This window comes from Macaca fascicularis, chromosome 3 (assembly GCF_037993035.2).
Source record: "Macaca fascicularis isolate 582-1 chromosome 3, T2T-MFA8v1.1".
In the NCBI taxonomy this organism is placed as follows: domain Eukaryota; kingdom Metazoa; phylum Chordata; class Mammalia; order Primates; family Cercopithecidae; genus Macaca; species Macaca fascicularis.
In genome coordinates, this window is record NC_088377.1 from 1,596,669 (window position 1) to 1,623,233 (window position 26,565).

The 26,565-nt window shown below is 58.5% G+C and overlaps 1 protein-coding gene across 8 annotated transcripts in view; it reads right to left on the bottom strand.

Annotated features, from left to right (window-relative positions):
• Positions 1-26,565, bottom strand: part of COL18A1 (collagen type XVIII alpha 1 chain) — a 105,357-nt gene that overhangs the window by 37,203 nt on the left and 41,589 nt on the right. For 4 of the 8 annotated variants that reach the window (XR_012431871.1, XR_012431870.1, XM_065541262.2 and 1 more), the window contains exons 1-3: positions 18,801-20,160; positions 5,988-6,532; positions 1,403-1,489 (exon numbers count right to left, since the gene is read on the bottom strand). Coding sequence is in view for 6 of the 8 variants with exons in the window: in XM_065541262.2 (XP_065397334.1) it covers positions 1,403-1,489; positions 5,988-6,532; positions 18,801-20,151 (1,983 nt within the window). In the remaining 2 variants the exon portion in view is untranslated. Of the gene's footprint in view, positions 1-1,402; positions 1,490-5,987; positions 6,533-18,800; positions 20,161-26,565 lie in introns of those variants that run through there. The other 4 variants (XM_065541264.2, XM_065541263.2, XM_045389421.3 and 1 more) reach the window with 2 other exon arrangements.

A 26,565-nucleotide genomic window follows, 5' to 3' on the forward strand; every position in this document is an offset into this window, starting at 1 on the left:
ACCCCACCGACACACAGGTACGGAGACACGCATGAGATTCCACACACCCCAATACACATGCCGCACAACACACACACCCCACCAACACACACCCCACCAACACATACCCCAACCACACACACACAACACACACCCCAGCAACACACACCTCAACACACAGGTACAGACACAGAGACACACACACAAGATTCCACACACTCCAATACACATGCCACACAACACATAGACAGAGACACACACCACACAGAGATTCTACACACCCCAACACACACCCCAACACATACCCCAACACGCATACCCCACCGACACACATACCCCAACACACAGGTACAGACGCAGAGACACACGGATGAGATTCCACACACCCCAGCAACACACACGCCATACAACACACAGACACAGAAACACATGCACCACGCAGACATAGACACAACACACAAGACAGAGACACACACCACACATGCACACAGACATGCACACATCCACATACACAGACACACCACACACAGACACACCACAGACACACACACAGAGACACACCATATCCACACACAACACCCAAGACAGACACACCAGAGACACACCACAGAGACACACCACACAGAGACACACTAAACACACATAGACACCACAGACATGCAGACACACCACACACTTGCACACACAAGACACAGACACACCACACAGGGACACACAGAGGCACACCACACACAGACACACACACAGAGACACACACCACATATGCACACAACACAAGACAGACACATCACACAGATATACACACACAAAAACACAGACATGAACACATCCACACACAACCCACAAGACAGACACAGAGACACACCACACAGAGACACACTACACACACACAGACACACCACAGACATGCAGACACAACACACAAGACAGACACACACACCACACACACACACAAAAACAGACATGCACACATCCACACACAACACCCAAGACAGACACACCACACACACCACACACACCACACACACCACACACACCACACACAGACACACACAGAGACACATACCACACACAACACACAAGACAGACACACCACACAGACACCACACACACACACCACACACAAGACACGGGCACACCACACACACACACTCTTTGCTGAGCTGCCTCACATCCTCCGTCTCACCAGCTGCCATGGAGGGTGGTTCTGGTGTTTATTTTATGCTTTGTATTAGTTTTTATGTGGGAAAGTTTAAGGCAAGGAAGGGCTCCGAGGTGTTACAGGAGAGCACGGAAATGGTATCGCAGCTTCCCGGTACCCAAAGTGGCATCTTTTGGGACTTTTCCTGTCACAGTCCTTGGCCCTGAACTCCACGTGCCAGGGGTTGAGGGAGACCCCGCCCGGGACCCGGCTGTCACTCACCCCATCTGAGTCATCGCCTTCCTCGTCCAGGCAGTGCATGGGGCCCACCTGGGGGTCCCCGCGCACCTTCAGCTCAGCGATCATCCCCTAAATGCAGACAGAGAAAGCGGTCATCAGCGGTCCTGAGGCAGCAGCGGCAACCCCAGCACTGCCTGAGCTCCAGATTTTGGCGGGCCCACGGAGGGCAGGAGCGTCTCGGGGAGCGAAGGGCTCTCGGGCAGCCTCCTGGGGGTGCGGTATGCCTCATGGTAGGAAGACGTGGTGAGACCCAGGGGGGTCCTGGGCGCTTTCGTGTGGAAAGCACCCAGCTGGGCGGAGGCTGCTCCCTCAGACTCGGCTCATCTGAGGTGGCTGATGGGCCACCTGAGTGCTATGGGTTTAGAACCACAGTGGGCGTGGCTCGATCCAAGGCCTGGGAGAGAGGAGCAGATTCAAGGGGCTGCAGGTTAAATCCCCCAACCCCAAGTCCTGGGAGCTTTACACAAGCCCCAGGCGGCCTCATCTCCCGACTTGGACCAACCAAGGCAGCACCACAGCTTTGCTTTCTTTGAACTTTACCTTTTCATAAAAAGCAAAACCCAGAAGCCAAGGACCAAAATGCCGCAGGTGTGGGGGAGTTTCCTGGATCTCTGCACCCATTCCGTCTGGAGCCGATCTCACTCACCCACCCACCCACCCACCGCTCCCTCCAGCATCCTCAGTCCTGGGCTGAGTGCCAGGGTGCCTGCCCCTGCCCTCTTAGGTCCTGGCGCGGCTGGCAGTGTCTCGTGAGACGCAGGCTGGGGACGCTGGGCAGGGACACAGGAGGGCGCAATGTCCTAAGCCTCAAGCCAGCAGCTCGTCCGGGGGAGAGGACACTGGGAGGGGCTTTGGCAGGAAGAGGGGCTGCCAGGTGGGGGCTGTGCACAGGACCAGGGGCTCCACTGGCCGCACTGCGGGTTCTGCATCCTAGCCTAGATTTCAGAGCCAAGTGAGGCCAGGTGGAGCCTGGGGATCCCCACGCCAGCTGGGCCCCAAAGCCCGGGCAGGTGGCTCAGGAGTGGGGCCTGAGCCTGCAGGATGGGGTGTGAGTGCTGAGTGTATGGGCACATGTGTGTGAGACCATGCATCTCCGTGGACACATGTGTGCAAACATGAGATCATGTATGCATGTGTGTGTGAGTTCATGCATGGGGCATGTGGACCCCGTGAGCCCCCTGGTGTGCACGGGTTTCCCACAGAACGCACCAGCGGTTCTCAGCGTCACACCGCAGGGGAGGGGCATTGCCTACAGTGCCCTGGGTAGGCCGGGGCAGCACCGCGGGGTCCAGGGTCCACCGTCCACCAGGACCTGCTGCGTGGGGGCAGGGCAGCAGCCTTCACATTCAAGAGGCTCCAGGTCATGCCTGGGGAGGAGCTGGGGTTGCATTCTAGCCCTGGGGCAGCCCGGGCAGGGGAGGGGTGCCAGGGGTGCATCTTAGGTGGTCTTGGTGTGGGGGAGGGGCTGGGCATTCCTGACATCCATCCCCACGCAGACACGCCCGTGAGGCCCTGACAACCTGACAGGTGGCCGCCATGCTCTCCGGCCACAGCGCTCTCCTGAGGGTGCTCCCGAGGGTGCCGACGCCTTCTGCTCGGGGCTACAGGGTGCCTGGGTCGGGGGCAGCTACAAAGGGCAGAGCAGCTCCGAGCCTGTGGCGGCCACTGGCTCCAGGGGTGGGGCAGATGGCACTAGTGCAAAAGCCACAGGCCCATTGCAAATATTTAAGGGACTTAGGACTGAAAGTTATGAAATCCGGAGACACCGAAACAGAGATCACAGGAATCCTGTTAGGGAAAAGCGTGTAAAATGCTTCCCAACATGCTGCAGCCTCAGCGCCCTGGAAATCAGGACACAGCTGGAAATGACGTTCACAACAGCACAGCTGGGGGGTGCATGATTTCCCCGGAGACGGCCACTGACAAACCCGACCCAAGAAAGTGAACCTGAAAAGACCAACAACGCCCCAGGACTCTTACGACGAGGAACACAACCAATGCTCCGGAGGGCTCTGTCGGACCCCGCGGAGGCCGGGGGTCCCAGGCACCATCTGTGGCAGCGCTGGGGGCACTGCAGCCTCGTGGAGTCTGAGGAGGAGGAAGCCTCGGTTTCCTTCCTGCTCCCAAAGCTCTGTGCTTGTTTCTGCCAGAAATGATGAGTCACACAACTCGAATGTTTCTTTCCCAAGAATCTCAATTCAGACGTCTGAGAAAATCTTGTGCTGAACAATTCCACCTTCTTCTCTACCACACAAGCGTGTTTCTCCTCTCCCCAGCTGGACTCTCATCTAAGACCCAAAGAGAAAGTTCCTGACACCTGAGGCCTGCAGGGACCTGACACAGAGATCAACTGACATGGCCTTCGGCACACGGCCCGCGGCGCGCCACCCACGCCCAGCAGCACACGGCCCGCGGCGCGCCACCCACGCCCAGCAGCACACGGCCCGCGGCGCGCCACCCACGTCCAGCAGCACACGGCCTGCTGCGCGCCACCCAGGTCCAGACCCAGGGCCCTCTAGCTCCCTCCTGTTCCAGCTCTCTGACCTTCCAAGGTTTCACTGGGCTGTTGTAAATCATGGTGTCTTCTCCAGGCCAGATTTAACCACATAAGCACATCAAATCCCAGCCGGGCGCAGTGGCTCACACCTGTCATCCCAGCACTTTGAGAGGCTCAGTCGGATCACCTGAGGTCAGGAGTTCGAGACCAGCCTGACCAATATGGTGAAACCCCATCTCTACTAAAAATACAAAAATTAGCCAGGCGTGGTGCCGGGAGCCTGTAGTCCCAGCTACTCGGGAGGCTGAGGCAGGAGAACCACATGAACCCAGGAGGCAGAGGTTGCAGTGAGCCAAGATCACCCCATTGCACTCCAACCTGGGCAATAGAGCGAGACTCCATCTAAAACAAACAAAACAAAAAAACCCCCAAAAAACCATACATCAAATCCCAATGGTCAAAAAAAAAAAAAAGAAAAAAAAAAAAGACAAGGTGAAAATAAAGTCTGCAGCATGCGAAACCAAAGAGCAGTTTCTTTTACATGTAAGGAGTTTGTAAAAATCAATGAGAGTTGGGCCCACCGAAAAACACAGAGAACATAAACTAGTCAGTCACAAAGAAAGAAATACAATAAACAAGTGGCAACGTGGAAGTCTGTCTTCACTAACAGTCCAAGAAATACAAAATTAAACACCCAGACCCCCTTTTCCTACACATCTAACTGGGAAGTTGGACTTCGCTGATGAGGAGGCCTTCACTACAGGGCGGCGGCCCGGCTCTCCCCAGCACCATCGGGCACAGATGTGCACCCACGTACCCCAGCTCTCGGCACTTGGCCGCCTTTCCTTACAGCGTTAAAGATGTACAGCACTTGTGGGCGACTTTATTCCACCAAGAAATGGCTGGGGATTCACACAACAAACTGCCTCTCACAGGAGGGGGTGACTCTGACTTCTTTCCCGGCAATCATGTTTGTGATCAAGAGGAAAACAAAGAGGCCCAGTTTGGTGTCAACGTCCTAGCGGCTCCTGAGCTCTGAGGGTTAAAAGTTCCTGCCAAAGGTGAAAGGTCAGCTTGCAGAACCCCCAGACACCAGGACTTAGAACAACTTCAAACAAACAGCCCTTGTCAGGGCAACAGTTAACCTTCTGTCCCCTGTGGCCGGTCAGGGCAGGGGCGTCCCAGCTGCGGGCCAGCTCGAATGTTAGAATTCAGGGACTTGGGAGACAGTGCCAGCGGAGGTCACCCACACGGCTGTTCCCAGCCAAAGGTTCCCAGAAATGCAGGGGCTTTGGACATAGACTCCACATGGGTTTAGGGCTCTGTCCGCTCCCCCAGCCCCAAGAAATGAAGGCACATTGGAGGGACTTCCCGGAGACTCAGGTGGAGACGGCCACATGCCAACACCGCTGGGGGATCCCACCACGTGCTCCGAAGTGGAGTCTCACAGGCCTGGGGCTGCCGCACCCTTGCTAAAGGTGCTGACCTGCAGGGCCGCCCTGAGCCCCTGGTCCCAGCCGGTGTGGAGTCACCACAGGAGAACCCTGCTGGGACCGATACCCTGCTGCCGCCAGCTTTGGATCACTCATCGTTTTCAACAAGGACCCCAGCTTTCATTCTGCATGGGGCCCCGAGGCTTGTGGCTGGGCCCAGACTTGGTCCCCACTCACCCAACCGGCCGGTCAGAGGTCGGGAGCCCCAGTTCACCACGGGGCTTGGCACAGGCCTGGGGGTGTCTCTGGGTCACGGGGTCACAGCTGGGGTGGATGTCTAGTTACAAAGTCGTTCAAATGGGGCCCTCCTAGGCTGGGCCTTGGTGTCTCAGAGAAACCACAGAAGCCCAGGGCAGCCCTTCCTGGGGGCACAGAAGCCAGAGAGCCAAGAAAGTGAATGTTACCCCAGCCAGGCCGGCCAAGAACCTGGGAGGCCTGCACCGGAGGCCAAGGCTGACCACAGCTGTGGTGGGGCTCTCCTCTTCAGGCTGCAGCTCTGTCCCTGTCCCAGTGGCCACCGCCACCCCACCCTACCCTGGCTGCTGCAGTCCCCCAGCAACAGCATAGTGGGGGTTACCTGGAACTTGTCAGGGTCCGCTCCTCCTGCCTGAGCCACGAAGAGCCCAGCGCCGGGCTCCAGCTCCAGACCCCGTGAGGACCGAGCAAGCGGCATTCTCTGGAACTCCTCACAGTCCACGTAGAGGGCCACGTAGCCACCCTCCACACTGAGTGCTAAGTGTGTCCACTGGCCGACGAAGGCGGGGAGCCGGAAGCTGGCGGCTGTGTGGGTCTGGCCTGCGCCTGGCTCCGTGTAGAGCAGGGAGATGTCCTGGTGCCCGTCCCGCACCCCAGAGAGCTTCACGCCCAGCGAGACCACTGCCTGCGCCGAGTCTGTGATGGCGAACAGCACCCCTGGGCCCTCCGTGGCCGGCTGGATGTGGAACAGCAACGAGAAGTCGCGGAAGAAGAGGCTGGGGAAGTGGTACCGGGCCACTTGGCCGCTGTTGGCATCTGGCCCAAAGACGTAGGCCAGCCCGACGTCGGGGTCATCCGTCTGGGTGATTTGCTGGGGTGGAGGGTCCCCAAGGAGCTGCAGTAGCCCCACCTCCTCGCCGACGCGCTCTGCAAAAAGGAAGACAGCTGGTGAGGTGGCTGTGCAGGACAGTACCAGGGGCCACCGATGCCGCCTGGAGAGGTGGCCAGGCAGGGGCACAAAGGGGAAACTGAGTCTGAGAGGGCTTTCCACGCGCCTGGCAGCCTGCCCTGATGCCCTGGGCTCAGCCGCCCAATGACCACCCAACGGCCACCCTAGTTCACTCATTCCCAAACGACGGGCGCGCTCCATGCAGACACCTGCCTGCAGGGGACATGGTGTCCACAGGCTCCCGTTCGCTGCTTTCAGCAGGGATGGGCACAGCCAGTGGGGAGAAGGGGCCAGGGACTGGCCGGCACCCCCGCCGAAGCAAGGAGCTGTGAGAGGTGGGGCTGGCAGCCCTGTGCCCCGCCCACCCACTCTGCCCCTGCTGGTGCAGCCCAGGCGGGCAACCCAGCGTGGCCTCCACTGTGAAGCCGCAGCTCCACCGCAGGGAAGGAAGGAGGCTGACTCCACACCCCAACGTTCTTGGAAGCCTCGGCTACGGGGCCTCGCCCAGAGCGGCTGCCTCGGCTGGGGGTCCACGTGGCGTCTGAGAGGCACCGTGTGGGATTTCACCCAGCGCTGTCAGGGCGCCAGCTCACTCACTGGGTGTGGTGCCTCATGTGGCAAGGACAAGTAGTGTCTCCCCACCCCACCGTGCTGATTCCCCTCGGGGCCACAGTCACCCCTTGGAGGGGCTGCACGCCTGACGTACCTGCCAACATGCTGACGCCCATGTACCTGCCAACGTGCCACGGTCTCCCCACCAGCCCCGCTGCTCCCTGCAAATGCCCCGCAGCGCTGGGTGACTCACTCCACTCATTCCTGCCCAGGCGGAGCTTGACTTCACTTCAACTCAGTAGCCCAGGGTCAGAAGGAGCCCTGTCCATCCCTCTCCCAGGGAGCCCAAGCCAGGACGCAGCCCCAGTGCCTGGAGTTCTCACGCCTCGTTTCCTGCCCACGGGAGGAGCAGCACCCACTCAAAGACAGACCCTGCTCAGAGTGACTTCCCAGCACACCTGCCATGCTAGGCAGAGCACGGGCTTTGCGGCCACAGTCTGGACCAGGGACTTGCCCCAAGGCCCTACTCCCGTGACCGTGAGGCCCCAGACAGACTGGACACGGTCTGCTTCCGACAGAGTGTAACGGTTACTCCGGGATGCCTGTGCGGCGGGCTGGCTCCTGGTCGAGCTCTCCTGTGGGAAGGGGCTGCTGATGCCCAGGCGTCCTGAGGAAGGCGGGGGCGAGCACCTGTGTGCGTGTACCTGTGGGCTGGGGGCCCTGTGGCTGGGCCAGGCTGACCTGGGACAAGACACAAGGGAAGAAGTGCTGAGCCTGGACATCACGAGGGAAGCAGTACCTCCAAAGAGCTCACAGAACACAGAAGCAACGGAAACAAGAGTGCAGACCCCCCGGCCCTGGCACACGCCGTGGGCACCTCCAGCGCCACTGCTGCCCCCGCGAGGCCCTGACTTCAGCATGAGGCGGTGTGGCGGCCTGGACTCCCTGTGGGCCCTACCCTCGTGCCGACTGGAAGCAGGGCCAGGCGCAGAGTGGACAATGGGCTCTGTGGACAGCAGCCTGGTCCGGCGCCTGCACCCTCAGGCTAGGGGCAGAGGGGTCCCGACGGGCTGAGCCTGGGCTCTGAGGCCAGCAGTCATCTCCCCCTCAGACAGAGGCTGCCGTCTACCCAGATGGCAGCTGTTACAATGATCCTTTCTTAGAAGAAGTGCCCAGGCCCCACATGTCCACGCCAGGGCTGTGCTAAGATCAGGAAATGGGACTCTCGGCCTGGGGGCCAGATGCCCTGGCAGTCGCCCAGCTGCCCCTGAGTTCACCCGTCAGCACCAGGCGCTCCAGCCGCTCCTCAGAACTAGCCCAGCCTGAGTCCCCGGGGCACGGGGCCTGGAGTCTCTGCCGCCCCTTTGAAGGGGTCCTGAGGAAAAGATCCAAGGCTGCCTGGCCAGCCCCCTGCCCTCCCACACAGCCACCTCCGGTCCTGCAGAGCCAGGGCTGCTCCTGCCTGCATGGGGCAAGCCGAATTGGGGAAGCCTAGTCCAGCCAGGTGGGTTTCATGTTGCTCAGGCAACACCCAGTTCAGCACTCAGAGGCCCAACAGCTTCCAAGACACAGGGTTGATGCAAACTAGAAATCAAAGCAATCTCATGGGTGCTCCGAGAGAAAACGGCTCTGAGACGGGACGTTTCCCTCAGGCCAGGGGAGCCAGCACAGCCTGTCCTTCAGCTCCACCTGGGCCTGTTCAGAAATCCAAACATACAACGGCTGGGGGCCCATGGGGGCCAAGGGCAGGTGGGCTGCGGCATCCCCAGGGCGTGACCTCGAAGCCCAAAAACCCACAGCATCTATGCCATGGTAGCTGAGACCTCAGGGTGCGGCCACAAAAGCTGCCCTGTGACTCCCAGGACCAAGTGCCCTGGAGATCTGCGTGGCACTTGCACGGCTGCCCAGGTCCATGCCAGCAAGTGGAGGCCACATCAGTGGTTCTGTGAAAGCTTTCAGGGACCCTGGAAGCCTCCATTTCAAGCACGCACGTGCAGGACTCTCGTTAAACGGAGACGTCACAACTGATACAGAAGAGGCAGAAGAAGGACAAAAGCCAGAACCTGCAGTCAGTGACCACAGTGGCACGAGATGGCAGGGCAGGTGCCAGAGAGCCGGTGGTTTTGGTGCCTGGGGCATAGGACATGCAGACCACATTGGTGGGCACAAGGCAAGCAGTGGATGAAAAACAGCGGCAGCAAGAAAAATCCAGCTCCACCTTGTCAAAAATGTTAGCTAAAGTAACACCAAAGGCTAACGGAAAACCAGCAGGTAAATGGCTGTGAGAGTGAGCACTGCGACACTGACATCAGCCAAACGGACCCGAGCTGGAGCCATTCAGCGGACAGAGGGGACGACACGCCCTGACAGCCCTGTGGGGTCTGCTGAGCCAGAACCACCGCGCACCTGCAGGCGAGGGAGTCGCTGCCAATGACAGACCCTAAGGCTCCTCGCTCAGCCCACTTTCCTGTGAAGAGAGAAAATAACCACCTCAGTAAGACTCACACAGAGCTTCCGGAACCCGATCCAGAGCTTGAAGAGCGCGCCATCATCACTGCCCCATCACACCACAGCACTTACGCAGTGAAGTGCCCGGGGGCATCAACATGCCACCATCATCACCCCATCACACTGCAGCACTTACGCAGTGAAGTGCCTGGGGGCATCAACACGCCACCATCATCACCGCATCACACCATGGCACTGACATGGTGAAGTGCCTGGGGGGACATCTTGGCATCAAAGAAAAACAGCCTCCGAACAAACACTTCCACCAATGCCCAAGGCTGCAGAGCCTCAGGGAGGGGCTAGTCTCCCTGGGCGGAGACTTCCTGCTGACACTCAGACACATTTACAACATCCAATCTCTCCACTGTCAGCGCTGACCCAAAACCCACGTCAGGCCCACGCGGGCAGCTCAGCTGGTGTCCGATAAACAAAGTCTGCGCGACGAACCCACCAGTCAGGGCTGAGCAGGTGTCTGCAGGGCCATCTGTTATACAGAGAGGCAGAAATACCTACAGGTGCTTCAGTCAGGAGGGGCTGAGGAAAAGACCAGAACCACACGAAGAGCCAGGGCATCTCCCTGGAGTTAGGGAGACTCCTGAGATGCAGGATAAAGGAAAGAGGAACTTGCAGACACAGGGCAATCCCATTTATGCAAAGTAAGACTCCCATGCATATGCACACATGTGCAGCCATGCACACGGGCAAACTGCGGTGGGCCGAACCATGGCCCCAAGAATGTCCACGGCACAACAGCTGGAACCCACAAGCATAATTTTATGTGGCAAGGGGATGCTGCAGCTGGGACTCAGGCTGTGGATCTGGAGATGGGAGATGATCCACATCTAACCACACAAAGCCTTAAAATCGAAGGACAAAAGACGGTAGCATGAGGACTTGCCCAACACCACTGGCTTTGAAGGGGGAAGAAGGGGTTTTGAGCGAAGGAAAGCAGCAGCCTCTAGAAGCTGGAAAAGTCAAGAAAACGGATTCTCCTCCAGAGCCCCAGAGGGACCCAGCCCTGACAACACCTTGGTTTCAACTCAGTGAACTGGTTTCAGACTCTGACCTCCAGAACTGAAAGATAAGACAGCTGTGCTGGTTTAAGTTACTGAATTTGTGGCAATTTCTTACAGTCGCCATTAGGAAGCTACACACCTATATGCAAATCAGCGCAAACCCATGGGGGCAGGTGGCCGCGGTGAGTGGGACTCAGGAGCTATGTTCTGTCCTCTCATGTGTGGCTGGAGTCTTGCCGAGGGTCTACCTTATCCAAGGGGGTCTTGCGGCCCCAGGGCGAGCTGTTGACTTCTGGGACAGACTCCAGCCCACCAGGAAGATCTCTTCCCCCAAATCCCATCCCAGAAAGAAGAAGAGAGGAAAACGGGAGGCTTTGGAGCTTCCACTGAGGGACTATGGGATCCACCTCTGCCCCAGTGCCCGGGCACTGTGCCACTCCCGAGGGCTGGGCAACCTGGAAAGGTAGTCACTCTGCCCCCACAGATGTGTGTCTCTTCCCCAGAGCTACAGGCTTCCATCATGGTTGGGCTCCAGCCCAGTTCTCAGAGCTCCAGCCTCTGAGCTCTGGACCCAGCCACGGTGCCCATAGGGAGTTTCTCCCTGCACTTGGCGTAGCTGGGTGGCATCCAGGATAGACACCTGCACATGATATAACAATGATGATGCCTCAAGACTTGATTTCTTTTCTTTTCTTTTCTTTTGAGATGGAGTTTCACTCTTGTTGCCCAGGTTGGAGTATAGTGGCGTGATCTCAGCTCACCACAACCGCCACCTCCTAGCTTCAAGCAATTCTCCTGCCTCAGCCTCCCGAGTAGCTAGGATTACAGAAACGCACCACCACGCCTGGCTAATTTTGTATTTTTAGTAGAGACGGGGTTTCTCCATCATGTTGGTCAGGCTGGTCTCGAACTTCCAACCTCAGGCGATCCACACACCTTGGCATCCCAAAGTGCTGGGATTACAGACATAAGCCACCACACCCGGCCAAGACTTGATTATTTGACAGAAAGAAACATGTTTGAAAATGACTCTAGGCCGGGCGCGGTGGCTCACGCCTGTAATCCCAGCACTTCGGGAGGCCGAGGCGGGCGGATCACAAGGTCAGGAGATCGAGACCACGGTGAAACCACGTCTCTACTAAAAATACAAAAAATTAGCCGGGCGCGGTGGCGGGCGCCTGTAGTCCCAGCTACTCAGGAGGCTGAGGCAGGAGAATGGCGTAAACCCAGGAGGCGGAGCTTGCAGTGAGCCAAGATGGCGCCACTGCACTCCAGCCTGGGCGACAGAGCGAGACTCTGTCTCAAAAAAAAAAAACAAAAAGAAACAAAAAAAAAAAAGAAAATGACTCTGGAGTACTCTGGGAAATGGCAGATGGAAAGCACCAGGAATCCATCTCCCTAACTAATTAACAAGTGCACGGGCAGAACTTGTCTTAGAACTCTTTTGGAACTCTGGAGTCTACTGAAAGTTTGCAATGTCCAGAGGAAGGTTTGAACAGTAACAGGTGGTTAATTTAGCTAAACCCCAGCTCTTGGCACAATAGCAGCTGCACATCCATCCCCCACTCCCATTCCCATAGCAGGTGCCATGCACGAGTTCCTGCAGCAGCGGCCACACAGCTTATGGGAAACAGGATGGCAAAAAGGACCCTGTCCTGCAGACATTGAGAACCTGTGCTCTGATCAGGTTGCTTGGGAACACAGAGGTGCAGACAGGGAGGTGGGGCCATTGTTTTACACTCCCTCTGTTGTTGCAAGCTCCCCCTTCCAGATGAAGCGACTTCAAGTGGATTTAGATGGCTGGCACTGTTTTTTCTTCCTCATTCTTATCTTGTTCCTCCTTTGGGAGCCAAACATGAAAGAACAGGACATTGAAAAACAGCAGCATGTAAGAGTAAAATTAGAAAGTGGCTGCACACACCCAGGGAAAGGGACAGGCTCAGAAAAGACCCAAGAAGATCTGAAGTTCACACCTCAGGGAGATCTTTGGCGCAGAGACAAAAATTTTTTTTAAAGTAACAAAAAGCAGTGAACACTGGTGAAGGGTGAGAACTGACTTCCAGAGCTACATTACTGAGTTCAAATGTTCACTTTTTAACACAAAATCACAAGGCACACAAAGTGATAAGAAAGTATAGCACATTAAAAGGAGAAAAATAAATCAACAGAAGCTGTCCCTGCAAAAGACCTGATGGCAGATCTACTAGACAAAGACTTTAAAACAACTGTCTTAAAGATGCTCAAAGAACTAAAGGAAGGTGTGGAGAAAGTCAAGAAAATGACATATGAATAAAATGGAAATATCAATATAAAAACCTTGAAAGAAACCAGAAAGACATTATAGAACTGAAAAATACGATAGTTGGAATTGAAAACATCACTAGAGGAATCTGAAGGTGATTTGAGCAGACAGAAGAATAAATCAATGAGCTTGAAGATAAGATAATGGAAATTATTGAAGACAAAAGATAAATGAAAGGTGAAAAGAGCCTAAGCGGCACGTGGCCACCATCAAGAGACAAGGAAGCATGCATGCCGTGGAAGCTGCAAACAGAGGAGGAAAAAGAAAGGTGCGGAGAGACTATCTGAAGAAATAATGGCTGAAAACGTCTCAAATTTGCAGGGAGACATGAATATAAACAGTTAAGAAGCTCAGGGAACTGCAAGTAAGATGAACTCAAAGAGACTCACACCAAGGTACATTATGATAAAATTTTTAAAAAGAGAGAGAGAATCTTGAAAGCAGCAAGAGAAAAACAACTGATCATATCCAAGGCTTCTTAATAAGATTATCAGCAGATTTCTTTTTTTTTTTTTTTTTTTTTTTTTTTTGAGACGGAGTCTCGCTCTGCCGCCCAGGCTGGAGTGCAGTGGCCGGATCTCAGCTCACTGCAAGCTCCGCCTCCCGGGTTTGCGCCATTCTCCTGCCTCAGCCTCCCGAGTAGCTGGGACTACAGGCGCCGCCACCTCGCCCGGCTAGTTTTTTGTATTTTTAGTAGAGACAGGGTTTCACCGTGTTAGCCAGGATGGTCTCGATCTCCTGACCTCGTGATCCGCCCGTCTCGGCCTCCCAAAGTGCTGGGATTACAGGCTTGAGCCACCGCACCCGGCCGATTATCAGCAGATTTCTCATAGAAACTTTGGAAGCCAAAAGGCAGTGGACCAATATATTCAATGTACTAAAAGAAAAAAAAAATTGTTAACCAAGAGTCCTATATACAGCAAAACTGTCCTTCAAAAGTGAAGGAGAAATTGGCATTCCCAGATAAACAAAAGCTAAGGGAGTTAATTGCCACTAGACCTGCCCTGCAGGAAATGGTCCAGGTAGTCCAGCAGGTGAAATGAAAGGACACTAGTCAGTAACAGTAGGTCCCATGAAGAAATGAAGATTTCAATAAAGGTAAATACATGGGCAATTATAAAAGCTGGTATTGCAACAACAGTTTGTAACTGCACTTCTTATGAATGAACCTGGAGGATATTAAACTAAAAGAAATAAGACAGGCACAGAAGCAAATACTGCATGATCTCACTTATATGTGGGATCTAAAAAGGTCATATTCATAGGAGCAGAGTAGAATGGTGGTTGTCAGGTGCTGAGGTCTAGAAAGGACAAATATGTGTGTGTGCCACAAATATGGCTAGAAAGAAGGGACCCTCGAAGGGGGCCCAGCAGCCTGGCTCCAGAGTGCCCTTCAGCATTGCAGTAGATGTAGGACAAGCACGGGCCCAACAGGGGGGCACCAGGAGACCAGCAGGCATCCACCCTAATGGTGCAGGCCATCTGATGAGGGGTAGGGACCAGTGCCAGGATGGATGGTGCCCATGCACAGAGTGGGGTGCAACGGGGCACAGCTGCCACCCCACTCTGTGCATAGGCAATGGGGGCCTCCTTGACTTACTGTTACTAAGTAGTGTCCTTTCATTTCACCTGTTGGACTACCAGACCATTTTCTGCAGGGAAGGTCCAGTGGCAATCAACTCCCTTAGCTTTTGTTTATCTGGGAATGCTAACAGGGCACAGCCCAGGCCAACCCATGGACAGGAGAAAATATGACTGTGGGTTGAAGGGTACAAAGTTTCAGTTATGCAGGAAGCGTAAGTTCTAGAGGTCTAATGTCCACATGGTGATTACAGATAGAATACTGTAGTGCATATGGCACTTCAAACTTGAGTAGATCTTAAGTGTTCTCACCACACTCACAACGGTAACTGGTTGAAGTGATAGATGTCCACTAGCTTGACTTTAGATATCTACAAAAACCTAATACATGTAAGGACCTGCAGGGAGCCCTGTTTGGAGTGCTGTGCTTTTCATTCTGTCTGTGCCTGGTTCAGAATCACACAAGATCTTGTACCCACAGACAACTGAACCCAATGCACTGGGCTCTTGACATTCCAGTAGGAGTTAAATGCTGAGTCACTCTTGGTGCATCTGAGAGACATGGAGAATTTATGAGAAGCTTAGCCAGCATCATCGAAAAAATATTTATAGGTTGCCAAGCGGTGAGAGATAAGAATGAGCTGTTTCTCATGGAGTGGTCTTCTCTCCTTCTTAAACCAAAGTTACATGGAAATGTCAAGCAAATCAATTTTCTCAAGTTCTGCATTTGACTAAAGGAGCAAGAGGTAGGTACCGTGTAAGGACACCTGTGCACCAGTGGCTGGCCCACGGGGTAGGGAGCAGCGAGAAAGGAGCAGCCCCTCGGGGCCATCACGGTGACGTGACCTACACATGCACTCCCGTGGCCTCCCACTGACCTCTGACTGTCCAGTGATGGGGGTGGAGGCAGAGGAAGCCCCAGCCCAGGGACCTGTGCACCACTTGCCAAGATCATGGGACTCGTACATTGGAGATGAGTGACCTGGCCGGCATGTGTGTGGACCTGCTTCCCAAGCACCCCGGTGGCAGCTGTGCCTGGATGCGCCCCACTCTATGCATAGGCATCGTCCACCCCGGCACTGGTCCCTGCCCCTCATCAGATGGCCTGTACCATCAGGGTGGATGCTGCTGGTCTCCTGGTGCTCCCCGGCTGGGGGCTTGCTTGTCCTGCATCTGCTGTGATGCTGAAGAGCGCTCTGGGGCCAGGCTGCGGGGCCCTCCTCAAGGCTCCCTTCTTGCTGCCACACTCGTGGCACGCACACATGTCTGTCCTTCCTAGGCCTCAGTTTCTCAAATGTAAACAGGAACAATACCCACCTCCCAGGTCAGAGAATGCTTGCTTGTAGGACTCCTTGGAAACATCACCTGCCTCTGCTACGGTCCCAGGGGCCAGGGTTTGCAAGAGCTCAGGAGGGGCGTCGAGAGCACAGTCCAGAGGGCCAGGCACCCATTGCTCTCGTGGGGTGACACTTCCACAGCCCTTGTGGCCTGAGCTCCGTGTGTCACTCATAGAGTCCCACTGAGACAGCCCAGGGGGCCTTCCTGGAGGCAGTGTCCCTGGCAGCCCAAGCCCAAGCCCTGTTCATTCACTCTTGGCACCTGCAATGGGGGAGCCTCCCTACCCCACCCCGACCCTCCCCTGTGTGGGGGCCTCACTCCCTTCCTTGTGGGTCTGAGGGACAAGCCCACAACAGGGCAAAACCCTCCACAGCGTCCCTGCCTGTGGGCTGACCACGGGGTGCACCCTCCAAGCCTTTGAGTGCCCCCACGCCCCAGCATGGCCACACTGCCCCCCACGCTCTCCTCGAGGTGTGCCGAGGGGGTGGACACACAGGGCAGTGCCCAGGACCAGGTGGAGGGGGCATTGGAGATGGAGCCAGGCAGGAGGCAGCAGGACCCCTCCAGCTCCCCTCCCCTCAGGGGCTCATACTCCCTGACCCCATGGCCTGGAGATGCAGCCAGGGCCCTCTGTGGGCCTCGAGGGCTCTGTTCTGGTGCCAGGATCATAGCCCAGCACCCCCACTTCTGGGGCCTCACAGCCTGCCCCGAGGGGCCAGGCACCAACATGGGAGACTGGGCTCCCCCTCCTCCTCTTGCCCCTCACCCAGGGCTGGGAGTGTCCAGCCTAACACGGGGGCCCGGCAGGAGTGGGGGCTCACCCAAGAGGAGCCTGGGCTGGGGAGGAGCTGAGAGGCCAGAAGAGGGGGCAGGACCCTCCAGGCCAGGCCACACCTGGGAAGGGACTCCATGATGAAGCCCGAGGCCCACCTCTGGCCAGAGGCAATGTAGGCCACGAATGCCGACAGAGACCCCCAGGACCCTGCGAGGGACACTGCCTCCCTCACACGGGGACACTATCAAGCTGTCCAGATGTTCAGTGAAAAGTCCCTTCAGGCTGTGCCACCGACTAGACCAGCTGCAGTTACAGAAATTCCTTGCCCTCACAGCCCCACTCATACCCTAGCCCCTGAGCCACGCAGCTGAGCACTGACTCCCAGGAGATCAGCACCTTCCCTGAGACCGATGCTTGTTCAGAGCGCTCAGCTGATCCCAGTCTCGGGGCCTGGCGTTTCCCTTCCCACAGGCCGCAGCCCTCCCAGCCCGCCGCTGTCCTGTCTGCCTCCAAGGACAAGGTGGGCTATGCTCGAGCCTCCTGAGGCTCCAGGACACTGGACCAGGGTCTCTCCAGGCAGGACAGCTCCTGAAGTGCTGCCCTACCCACACGCTGGGTGGGGAACAAGGCTTGGCCACCAGTAGCCAGGTGGGGTGTGGCCCTAGGGGGGTTGCCTGCAAGGCGGCTGGTGCTTGCTTGGCATTTGGGTGTTCCAGGGACGGAGCATGAGTGGGACCCAGGAATCTGACTGCTTGTGGCAGTGCCAGCTGCCCTGGGGGTACCATCTAAGCCCCGAGATGCCAACAGCCATGGGCACAGCCCCTGCCACAGGAGAGCTCCAGCCCTACGCTTCCGGGGCGCATCCACAAAGGCCTCCACGCCTGCACACACCACGCCCCCCTAGCACAGTTCCTGTACCTGCCTCAGGCTCAGCCATGCCCCACTGCAGCCCTCCCTCCCTTCCTGCCTGCCCCTCCATTCCAGCCCACGTGGGCTTTGCTCCTGGGACCACGTGTTGTCAGCACCTGGCCCCGCCCTGCCTGTGGCCCCCCGGCCACACCCCGGGCCCCACGCAGGGTCTGCAGTGGCTCTGGGCTTTGCTGAGAGAAATGGTCACTGGCCTGAAACTCGAGGGGAATCACCAAGCTCATCATCCCTGATGGAGCCTGGCAGGTGGGCGTCCGCCAGAACTTCCACCGCAGCACCCCCACCTCCAGGTCCGGCACAGCTGCTAATCCCCACCAACCCTGTCCCAGCCCACAGGGCAAAGACCGAGGCTGCTCCCCTCGGCACTATGGGGGGGACAGAGCACCTCGCCCTGTGGGGACGGGGCCTCTGGACCAAGGCTGCCGGTGCACACAGCAGGCAGAATCTGCATGGGGCAGGCACAGCTCAGGGGCCCCGTCTACCCCCAGACACAGAGGAGGGAGCTGCTGGGGTCCCTCCTGGGCTGCCCCTGCCCCTGGGAGGTTAAAGGGTTCCCCCTTCCCTCCTCTTCCTGCCCCCCAACTGCCCGGCCAGCAACAGGGCCAGGCCACGTGGTGATGGGGCAACGTCCCCTGGGCCCAGGAGCGGCCCCCACTGTGGCAGGGAGGCTGTGTGCTTCATGATGGGGAGGGGGGACATGAAAGGCTCCCTCTCAGGACAGGCCCTGCGGACCTCCCTGGTCCCCACCCTGGTGAGGGTCTCTGCACCGCCCACACGGCAGCACCCTTGGCCTGAGCACGCTAAGGCTCCCAGGAAGCGGGTCGAACTGTGCAGCTTAGTGACCGGGGCAAGGTCGATGCAGCCGCACCTGAGTGGGAATCTCGGCTCCCCGGGGTGAGTCACGCCACTGCCCCACGCTTCAGTTTCCCCTCTGTGACTCAGGGCTTGGCAGGGTATCTCGGGACCTTGCTGAGGACTAAATGTGCTAAAATGCCCAGGAAGCCCCAGGCCCAGGCAACGCCTGGACACATCGGCTGTGGTTCATCCACCCTCTTCCCGTCCAGACGTCGGCCTCCTCCCCGCACAGGATGCCTTACTCCCAGCTCTCCCGCCTCCCGAGGGCCATGGGCCCCTGACCGTAGAGACTCAGTGTTGGGGGAACCTGTACCAGGCTCACGTCAGCCCTGACCACGCTTACCTGGCAAGGCAAAAAGGAAAGGGTGGGGAGAGCGGGGCCGGCCAGTTACCTGCAGCCGGCCCAATGAACACACAGTACCCGTCCTCCTGGGCTGGGAGCGAGGCACAGGCGACAGGCAGCCAGCCCCCGCTCAGGCGGCTCCAGCACGTGTCCTGCAGGGCCTCGCAGAATTGGCGGCAGGGTGGCGGGGCGGGCAGTGGGACCCTGCCGCACGGTGGGGCCAGGAGCAGGCAGAAGAACCAGGCGAGGAAGGGGTGGCAGTGCGTCCGCAGCAGGCCCCCCCACACCTGCGCTGCAGCCTGCACCTGCTCGCCGCTCTCATGGTGGAGGTGGTTGGGCAGCCAGGAGCGCGAGATGCCCAGGCGGCCACAGACCGGCAGGGAGGGCGGCAGGGGCAGGCAGCGACCGGCAGGGGCCTCAGGGTCAGCCCCGAGCAGGGCAGAGTTATTAGCAAGACCCAGCCCCGCAGAGTTAGCCGCGTGGGAGACCCAAGCACCGCTGTCCCCGATTAAAGTGGTAACTGCGACCTGAGACGGTGCGCCCGGGAGCCCAGAGGAGAAGGCAGAGGGGGCTGCGTGCACGCCCAGGGAGCCCGTCACCAGGGGGTGCAGAAGTGGTGTGCGCAGGCGGACGTCAGGGCGTTGGAGCTGCTGGCTGGGAGCGGCTGCGGTGGGCGAGAGTCCTCGGCTGTCCGGGTCCTGCAGGCTTCCCCAGGCAGGGGCCCCGCCCAGCGAGGAGGAGAGAGAAGCTCTACCTGAGGATGGTGGTGGCACTGAGGGCCCCGTGAGTGGTGCCCGGGGCCTGCCCAGGGAGGGAGGCGATGGGGTGGGTGCAGGCAGGGTGCCAGCCTCGGTCGTGTGGGTGCCCGGAGAGCTGGGAGCGCCACTGCTGGGCCACAGAGTGGTCCCATTCTCCCGGGGGGTGCTGGAAGGCCCAGGGAGGGCGAGGGTGCCCACAGGAGCCTCGACAACCCGCGTTTCCGCCCGGGCCAAGCTCTCAGTGGGGACAGTGTCATTCCACAGCTGGACAAAGCTCCGGATGCCTTGGGCCACGTTCAGGATCTTGGCTCCCACACCGGCAATGTTCTCCTCTGGCATGTCCGGGCTCTCGGCAGAAGTGGGGGTGCCCTGGCTGTCCTCCAGCAGCTCTGAGGGTGGCTCAGGGCTGCCAGGGGCTGTCGCTGGCTCCGTGGAACCATCCTGGGAGACCACGTGCGTGGTGGTGTCTGCTGTGGGCTGCACAGGCAGGAGCCCCTGGGGCTCAGGGATCGTGGTAGCTGCTTGGCTGGTGTCCTTATTATTGAACCAAAGCCAGTTCAGGTTCAGCAGGTCGGCCTGAGCAGCTGCCAGGCAGCAGAAGAGCAGCAGCAGGACGCGGCAGCCGCTGGGGTCGGGAGCCATCGGGGCTGTGCCGCTGGAGCCGAGGGCGGCGGGAGGGCCTTTGTGCCTGGAGGTGGGGCTAGCCAGGCTCCCGCCCTCCTGCCCTCCCCTATGCAGGCTTCCCAGCCTCTGGCCGGTTCTGTCTCCCACCCCTCACTCTTGCAGAAGGAAAGAAGGCACCAGCCTTGGAATCAAGGTGCCCAGCACCGGAGGGTTCCAGCACCCAAGGATTTTCAACTTCTTTCCCACGGCCCTGCAGCAGCCCCAGGCTCCGTGAGGACAGAGGGGCAGTGTGTGCAGTGTCCGCGGGGTTCCCCATGTGCTCCGCTCGGCTCTGCCCGGGCAGGGCTGCTGAGTCTCCAGACTGGGGTTCCAGGCCAGGACCCCATCCCAGAAGCACTGAGGCAGCGGCCCCCAGCCCCTGCTCCCCCTCTGGCCTGGAACGCCCAGAGGTGCCTGGCCCGGAGCCATTGTGCTGTAGGAAACTTGGAACTGAAAAAATGCTCAGCTTGCTGCAGTGCCAATTCCACTGTTGCAATGGCTGCCCAAGTCGTTAAGCATCCCGGGGAGGGTCTCGGGGGGCTCAAACCCCCTCAGAGCCACTGTGCCTCCCCTCGAAGCTGGGGCTTTACTTGTCTTGGACTGTGTCCCTTTCAGCCCTTCCTGACCTTCTGCCCAGGAGACCCAGCAGAGGTGGAGCCTGGGACCAGGGCAGGAATGCATCCTCCTTCCCGGCCTCAGTCTCCCCGTCAACAAAAGGATCCGATTAGACTGGAACATTCCAGGCAGTGAGTAACCCACAGGGCTGTGAATGGCATGTGAGTGGCTGCTGTGCCCCCACCAGTTGCCCGGGCACAGCAGTGGGTGCTGAGTGTGCCTTACGCCCTCTGAGGATTTGTGTGCAGCCCGGCCATCAGCCCATTTCACAGATGAAGAAAACTGAGGCATGAGCCTGGGGACCCTGCTCAAGATCACGGAGTCCAGAAGAGGTGGAGCCAGATGGAATCCAGACAGTCTACACAGGCATGCTCACTCACACACGTGCACTCACACGCACACACGTGCTGTCACACACATGTTCACACATGTGTACATCCTCACACGCACATACCCACAGTGTTCACCCCACAATCCATCCCCCCCTCCAGCACTGTGCATGCCCGCTCTCCCATCCTCACACGCACATACCCACAGTGTTCACCCCACAATCCATCCCCCCCGCTGCAGCACTCTGTACGCCCGCTCCCCCAGCTGGAGTCCCTTGTCACCCTGCCTCCTCCAGGTTGTGTGGCTGGGTTCGCAGCCACCCTCCCCCAGGGCTGGGGTCAGTAGATGTGAGAGCAGCTGTGATGAAACAGCCTCACAACCTGTCCCCAGCTGTCCCCAGGTCAGGACATGCTACAGCCAGCGGCTGATTGCTCCCACAGGGCAGGGCTGGGCTGCCTGGGACCCGGCCTCGTTTCAAGCAGCTGAGCGCCACATCCCTCTCGAGGGCAGGCGCAGGCATTCCACAAGCAAACACCTGCGTCTCGGCGAGGCCTTGCTCCCCAAACTAATCCCCACACTGCCAGAGAATAGTCTCTTTGCTTGAAAACTGACTGCCGCTGATGTGATTTTATGCTTAAACACGCCTCCGAAAAGTCTCCGAACAGAAATTCCAGAGACCGCCCCCTCCTCGCCCAGCACTTCTCGGGGAGGGAACTCTGGGCTCCACTTGTGGGGGATGCCCTGCCACACTGTCAGGGTGGGGACGCCCCCAGCCCCATCCCAAAGGCTCTGTGCTCAGAGGGTCATTCACACCCCCCACATACAGCTCCTGGGCAGAGCCAGGCACAAGGAACTGATTACACCCGGCGATGGAGGGACAGCAGCTCTGGCCCTCGGGGCCACACTTGGAGGATGGTGGCAGCCCCATCGCACTGAGCACCCACCCAGCCATCTGCAGGGTGCCCAGCTCCCTCCAACCTTCACCTGCCCACTGCACTCCTGACCCCACCCTTCCTGTCCATTGTCCAGGACTCCTCCACCTCCAAGTGCTTTGAGAGCCTCCTGTCCCCCATCGGGGTTCCCTCACCTCCAAGCACCTCCACAGCATCACACATTTCACCTCTTGGAAATCCTAGTGCAGCTCTGCCACGGCCCCCCAGCTCAGCCCCTGGGATCTGGTTCCCACCAGGAAGCACCTGGCAAGGGTGGCTACTACATGAGCCTCCTACATGTCATCACACACATGTGTGTATACACACACGCTCACACACGAACACCCACATATGCACACATCTATGTATGCTCACTCCTGCTCACACATGAACACATGCAATGCATGCTCAGCTATGCCATACGTCATGTGTGAATACTCACATGCACAAGCCCACACACGTACATACATGCTCACACGTCACACACACACGGCATATGCATACTCAGCTCTGCCACGCATGCTCACATGACCACTCACACATGTGCACACACACACACATACTTGCACACACATACAGGCAAGGACACTCACCATGTACTTGCGCTCTCAGAAAGCACCCTGGTGTCACCCAAGTCCTCCAACAGCATGGCCAGGAATCCAGGTCTCCTCGGCCCCTGCCCAGCTCCGTGTAAAGGGCCTGACTATGGCTTGTTCCAGGAGTCTGTGAGCCCAGACGGCACCATGAGCAGCGCGGACCAGGGTTTCGGCGCGGACCAGGGTTTCGGCGCAGCCTCTTCCCCTTGGTGGAGGGAGCGGAGAAGCTGAGGCACAGGGAGCAGCGGTTGGCAGTTTCCCTGCAGCTACTTGGCCCCTCCTGGGGTGAGTGAGGCCTCAGGCCTGCTAGAGACGGAGGACACATGTCATCATGAAGGACCTTGAGGAACCGCTTGGCTCTGATGGGCAGCTGGGAGGCCCATGATGGAGCTCACATGGGATGACCCAAGCTAAGGAGGAAGAGAGTCCACGGCTCTCGACAGAGCAGAGCCAACAAGACAGGTGAGACCCCTCCCTGGGGGTGCGCGGGACCTGGGTGACACAGGAGAGTGCCCCAGTCTAAAGTCCTTCCACCCTATTGCCTTGAGGCCTGAGATCGACCTTCCCAGTCTGACTTCGCAGAGGAAGCAGCCTTCGAATCCCACCACCTTCCCCTCTGAGTGTTCCTGGGCTGAGCACAGAACACGGGGTCCTCATTCAACTCAACAAGGGAATGTTAACCACAAACTCCCTCAGCAAACCCCACGCAGACAAGCACATCATCCCCGCGAAGGCCAGCGGGGAGCTGGGGAAGAGCATGGCTCAACAATCCCGGGGATCCCGGAAAGGCGGCACCACACAACACAGCCACCCAGCTGCGTCCCCAGGGCCCCGGAGCCCGTGGGGCCCCTTTCTCTGGCTCTCAATTATGACAACAGGTGGGCCAAGGGGCTCCCTTCCTGGAAGCCAAGCTGACCCAGCTGCTGTGTTGGGCATCATCACAGCCTGTCCCACTCCGCGTGGAGAGACTTGGGTTGACTCCGTGCTCTACTCCCCGGCTAACCTGATGAGAAAATGGATCTCCTCTGTTGCTAGGCTACAGTGCGGCGGCACCATGGCCCCTGCTGGCCGGCCATCTGGCCAGGGCACTAGAAATGCCTGTTGGAAGCTGTAGCCATGGGCTGCCCACATGCAGCCACTCCTGTTATCACGACCTGCCCGCTCCTGAGGGTCCTGAGGCGAACAGCTCAGAACCCTACACCCCTTAGAGGACCTGCCGTCCCCCACCGGTGCCGTCCTGCAGAGTCGGGCCCTGTCTCCTGAGGTGACGGGGCCACTGGAGCAGCCACGAGGCCCCGGAGCCTCAGCGTCCACCTGGTCTTGGTGGACCCGGGCGTGCTGTCCCACCACGGAGCGGGTGTCCTCCCTCAGCCTCTGGCATCCACACAGCCATCGAGGGCTCGCCACTGCCACGCCAGTCACGGGCTCTGAACGCTGAAGCAGCTGGCAGCAGGGTGCAGGGTGGGCACAGCGGGAGGGAGGCCTGAGATGCAGGGGGAGGTCATATGCACCGGTGGCCGTTTCAGACGCCAAGGGAGACTCCGCCCACCATGAACACAGGCGCCAAGAACTGGGCCTCCCCACTCCCCGCACCCCATCTGGTCTCCAGGAAGCCTCTTCCCACTGCCTTCACCTGCCCCGAGCCAGGGTTTGTCCTGTCTTGTTGGTCTGTCTGGTTTGGATTCCTAAATAGTGTGATCTTTTATTTTCTTTTTTAAAAAAGGCACAAACACCCACATGTGAACAGGGGAAATTGGTTCGTCAGGGGGTAAAGAGGGGGGCCCATTTCCGGGCTGAAGGCCCCAACCGTAGCTTCGAGGCTCCGGGCTGTTCAATTGTCAGAAGTGCTCCTCCTACTCGTGGCCACTCTAGGCCTCAGCCTGTGGCGGGTGGCTCTGGGCTCCCTCCCCATGGGCCTCCCACACATCAGCCCTGGAGGCTGGCGGAGGACGACAGAGATGAGGGAGCAGGGCAGCCCCCACCTGAGCCACCCCCTTCGTTCCCTCCCTGTCCTTGCCCCCAGGTACCCGCCTGAGCCCAGAATGTCCTGCAGAGACCCCTCAGGTGTGGCCTTCCTCCCCTCCTTCCCCAGGGACCAGAGACTGTCCAAGGGCAGGCCCAGGCAGGGCTCCTGGAGAGTCCACAGAGGGAAACCTGGGCCCTGAGGTCCCAGTACCCACTGCCCATGGGCACACCCCCCAGGCGGGCACAGCCAGTCAAGGTTTGGATGCCGTGGACACGTCTCCAGCCCTTTTGAAATGAAAACATGACTTTTCATCTTTCTGTGGCGCAACTAGTTTATGATTGTCTAAAGTCTCTGAATGTGCTTCCTGGACTCTGTATCTTGTGGCTACTTTTTCAAACCGCAATGATAAAAGGCCAGAAGCTCTGCAAGTGCCCCCTGAAGGCTCCGTTGCTCGGCCAGGACCTCTCACCAGACCTGGACCGGGCACAACCCGGCCAGCGGCATGACCAGCTGCCGCCATCTGCAGATTCAGTGGCTGGAGGTGGCCGCACAGTGAGAGGGCCAGGTGGCTGGGCCCAGGTCCAGGTCCCTGGAGGGCGCTCCCCTGTCACCGAACATCACATGGACCTGAAGACCTATGGAGGCAGAGGGGGCATGACAACACCCTGTCTAACGTCTACCCCCCGCTTACAGCCTCTTTCCCCCTCTGCTCAGTGCTCAGGGTGCCCCATAAGCCCATTGTCTCCTCCACGGTGGGGCAGAGTGGAGGCTTCTGTCCCCCAATTCCATGACAAGGCTTCTCTTAGCTCTTCCCTGGATGTACATTCCTGGACTCAGCCGTGTCCCTCCCCAGGCTCTGGTGTCCCTCTGACCGCTCGGCAGAGCCTGGGGACCACCAGGTGGGGAGCCTGAGTTCTTCAACCTCTTCAACCCCAGTCCTCCGCTGGGTGATCACGAGCGGTGGGAGCCTTCTTGGCTCCTAAATTAATGCCAAGCACAGCCTGGCACTCAGCGGGCAGCCTGCCTCTTCCCGCACCTGGCCGGCGGCAGCTGGAAGCCCACGAGAGCCAGGTCCTCCCCTTGGGCTTGGTGCAACCTCCACCGCACCCCCACGGCCCACCCTTGGGAAGGCCGCCAGAGACACGGGAGATGGATCACTGGTGAAGGGTCATGAGCCGGGCAGCGGGGCCTGAGGCAGGAGCAGCATGAGGATCAAAGCGTCGCAGGGAAAAGACATTTGAGGCATCTTCCCAGGGACAGCTGCCACCTCTACCCCTGACAGGAGGCCACAAGGAGGCCACATGGACCCCTGCTGTGGTTCTCCACAAAGCCTGCATCTAGGCCGGGCGCGGTGGCTCAAGCCTGTAATCCCAGCACTTTGGGAGGCCAAGATGGGCAGATCACGAGGTCAGGAGATCGAGACCATCCTGGCTAACACGGTGAAACCCCGTCTCTACTAAAAATACAAAAAATTAACTGGGCGTGGTGGCGGGCGCCTGTAGTCCCAGCTACTCGGGAGGCTGAGGCAGGAGAATGGCGGGAACCCGGGAGGCGGAGCTTGCAGTGAGCCGAGATCACGCCACTGCACTCCAGCCTGGGCTACAGAGCGAGACTCCGTCTCAAAAAAAAAAAAAAAAAAAAAAAAAAGTCTGCATCTAAACACGAGCAGGCAGGTGGGTAAGTCCAGGCTGCGGGACAGACACCCCCACAGAAACCCAGCTGGACTCCCAGACACACCCATGTCAGGAAGAAGGCGGTGGGGCGGTGGCGGCAGGCAGGGCTGCTCCAGAGTCAACAGACTACAGAGCAGGACACTAATGCAACACGTGGTCCCTGACGGCTCTGGGACTGCCCAAAAGACACGCAGGCCAGTGGGGCAAAGGACATTATGGAGTGCATCTGGAGACGGCCGGTTCACGGGAGCATGGACAGAATTATTGTAAACTTCTCAGGC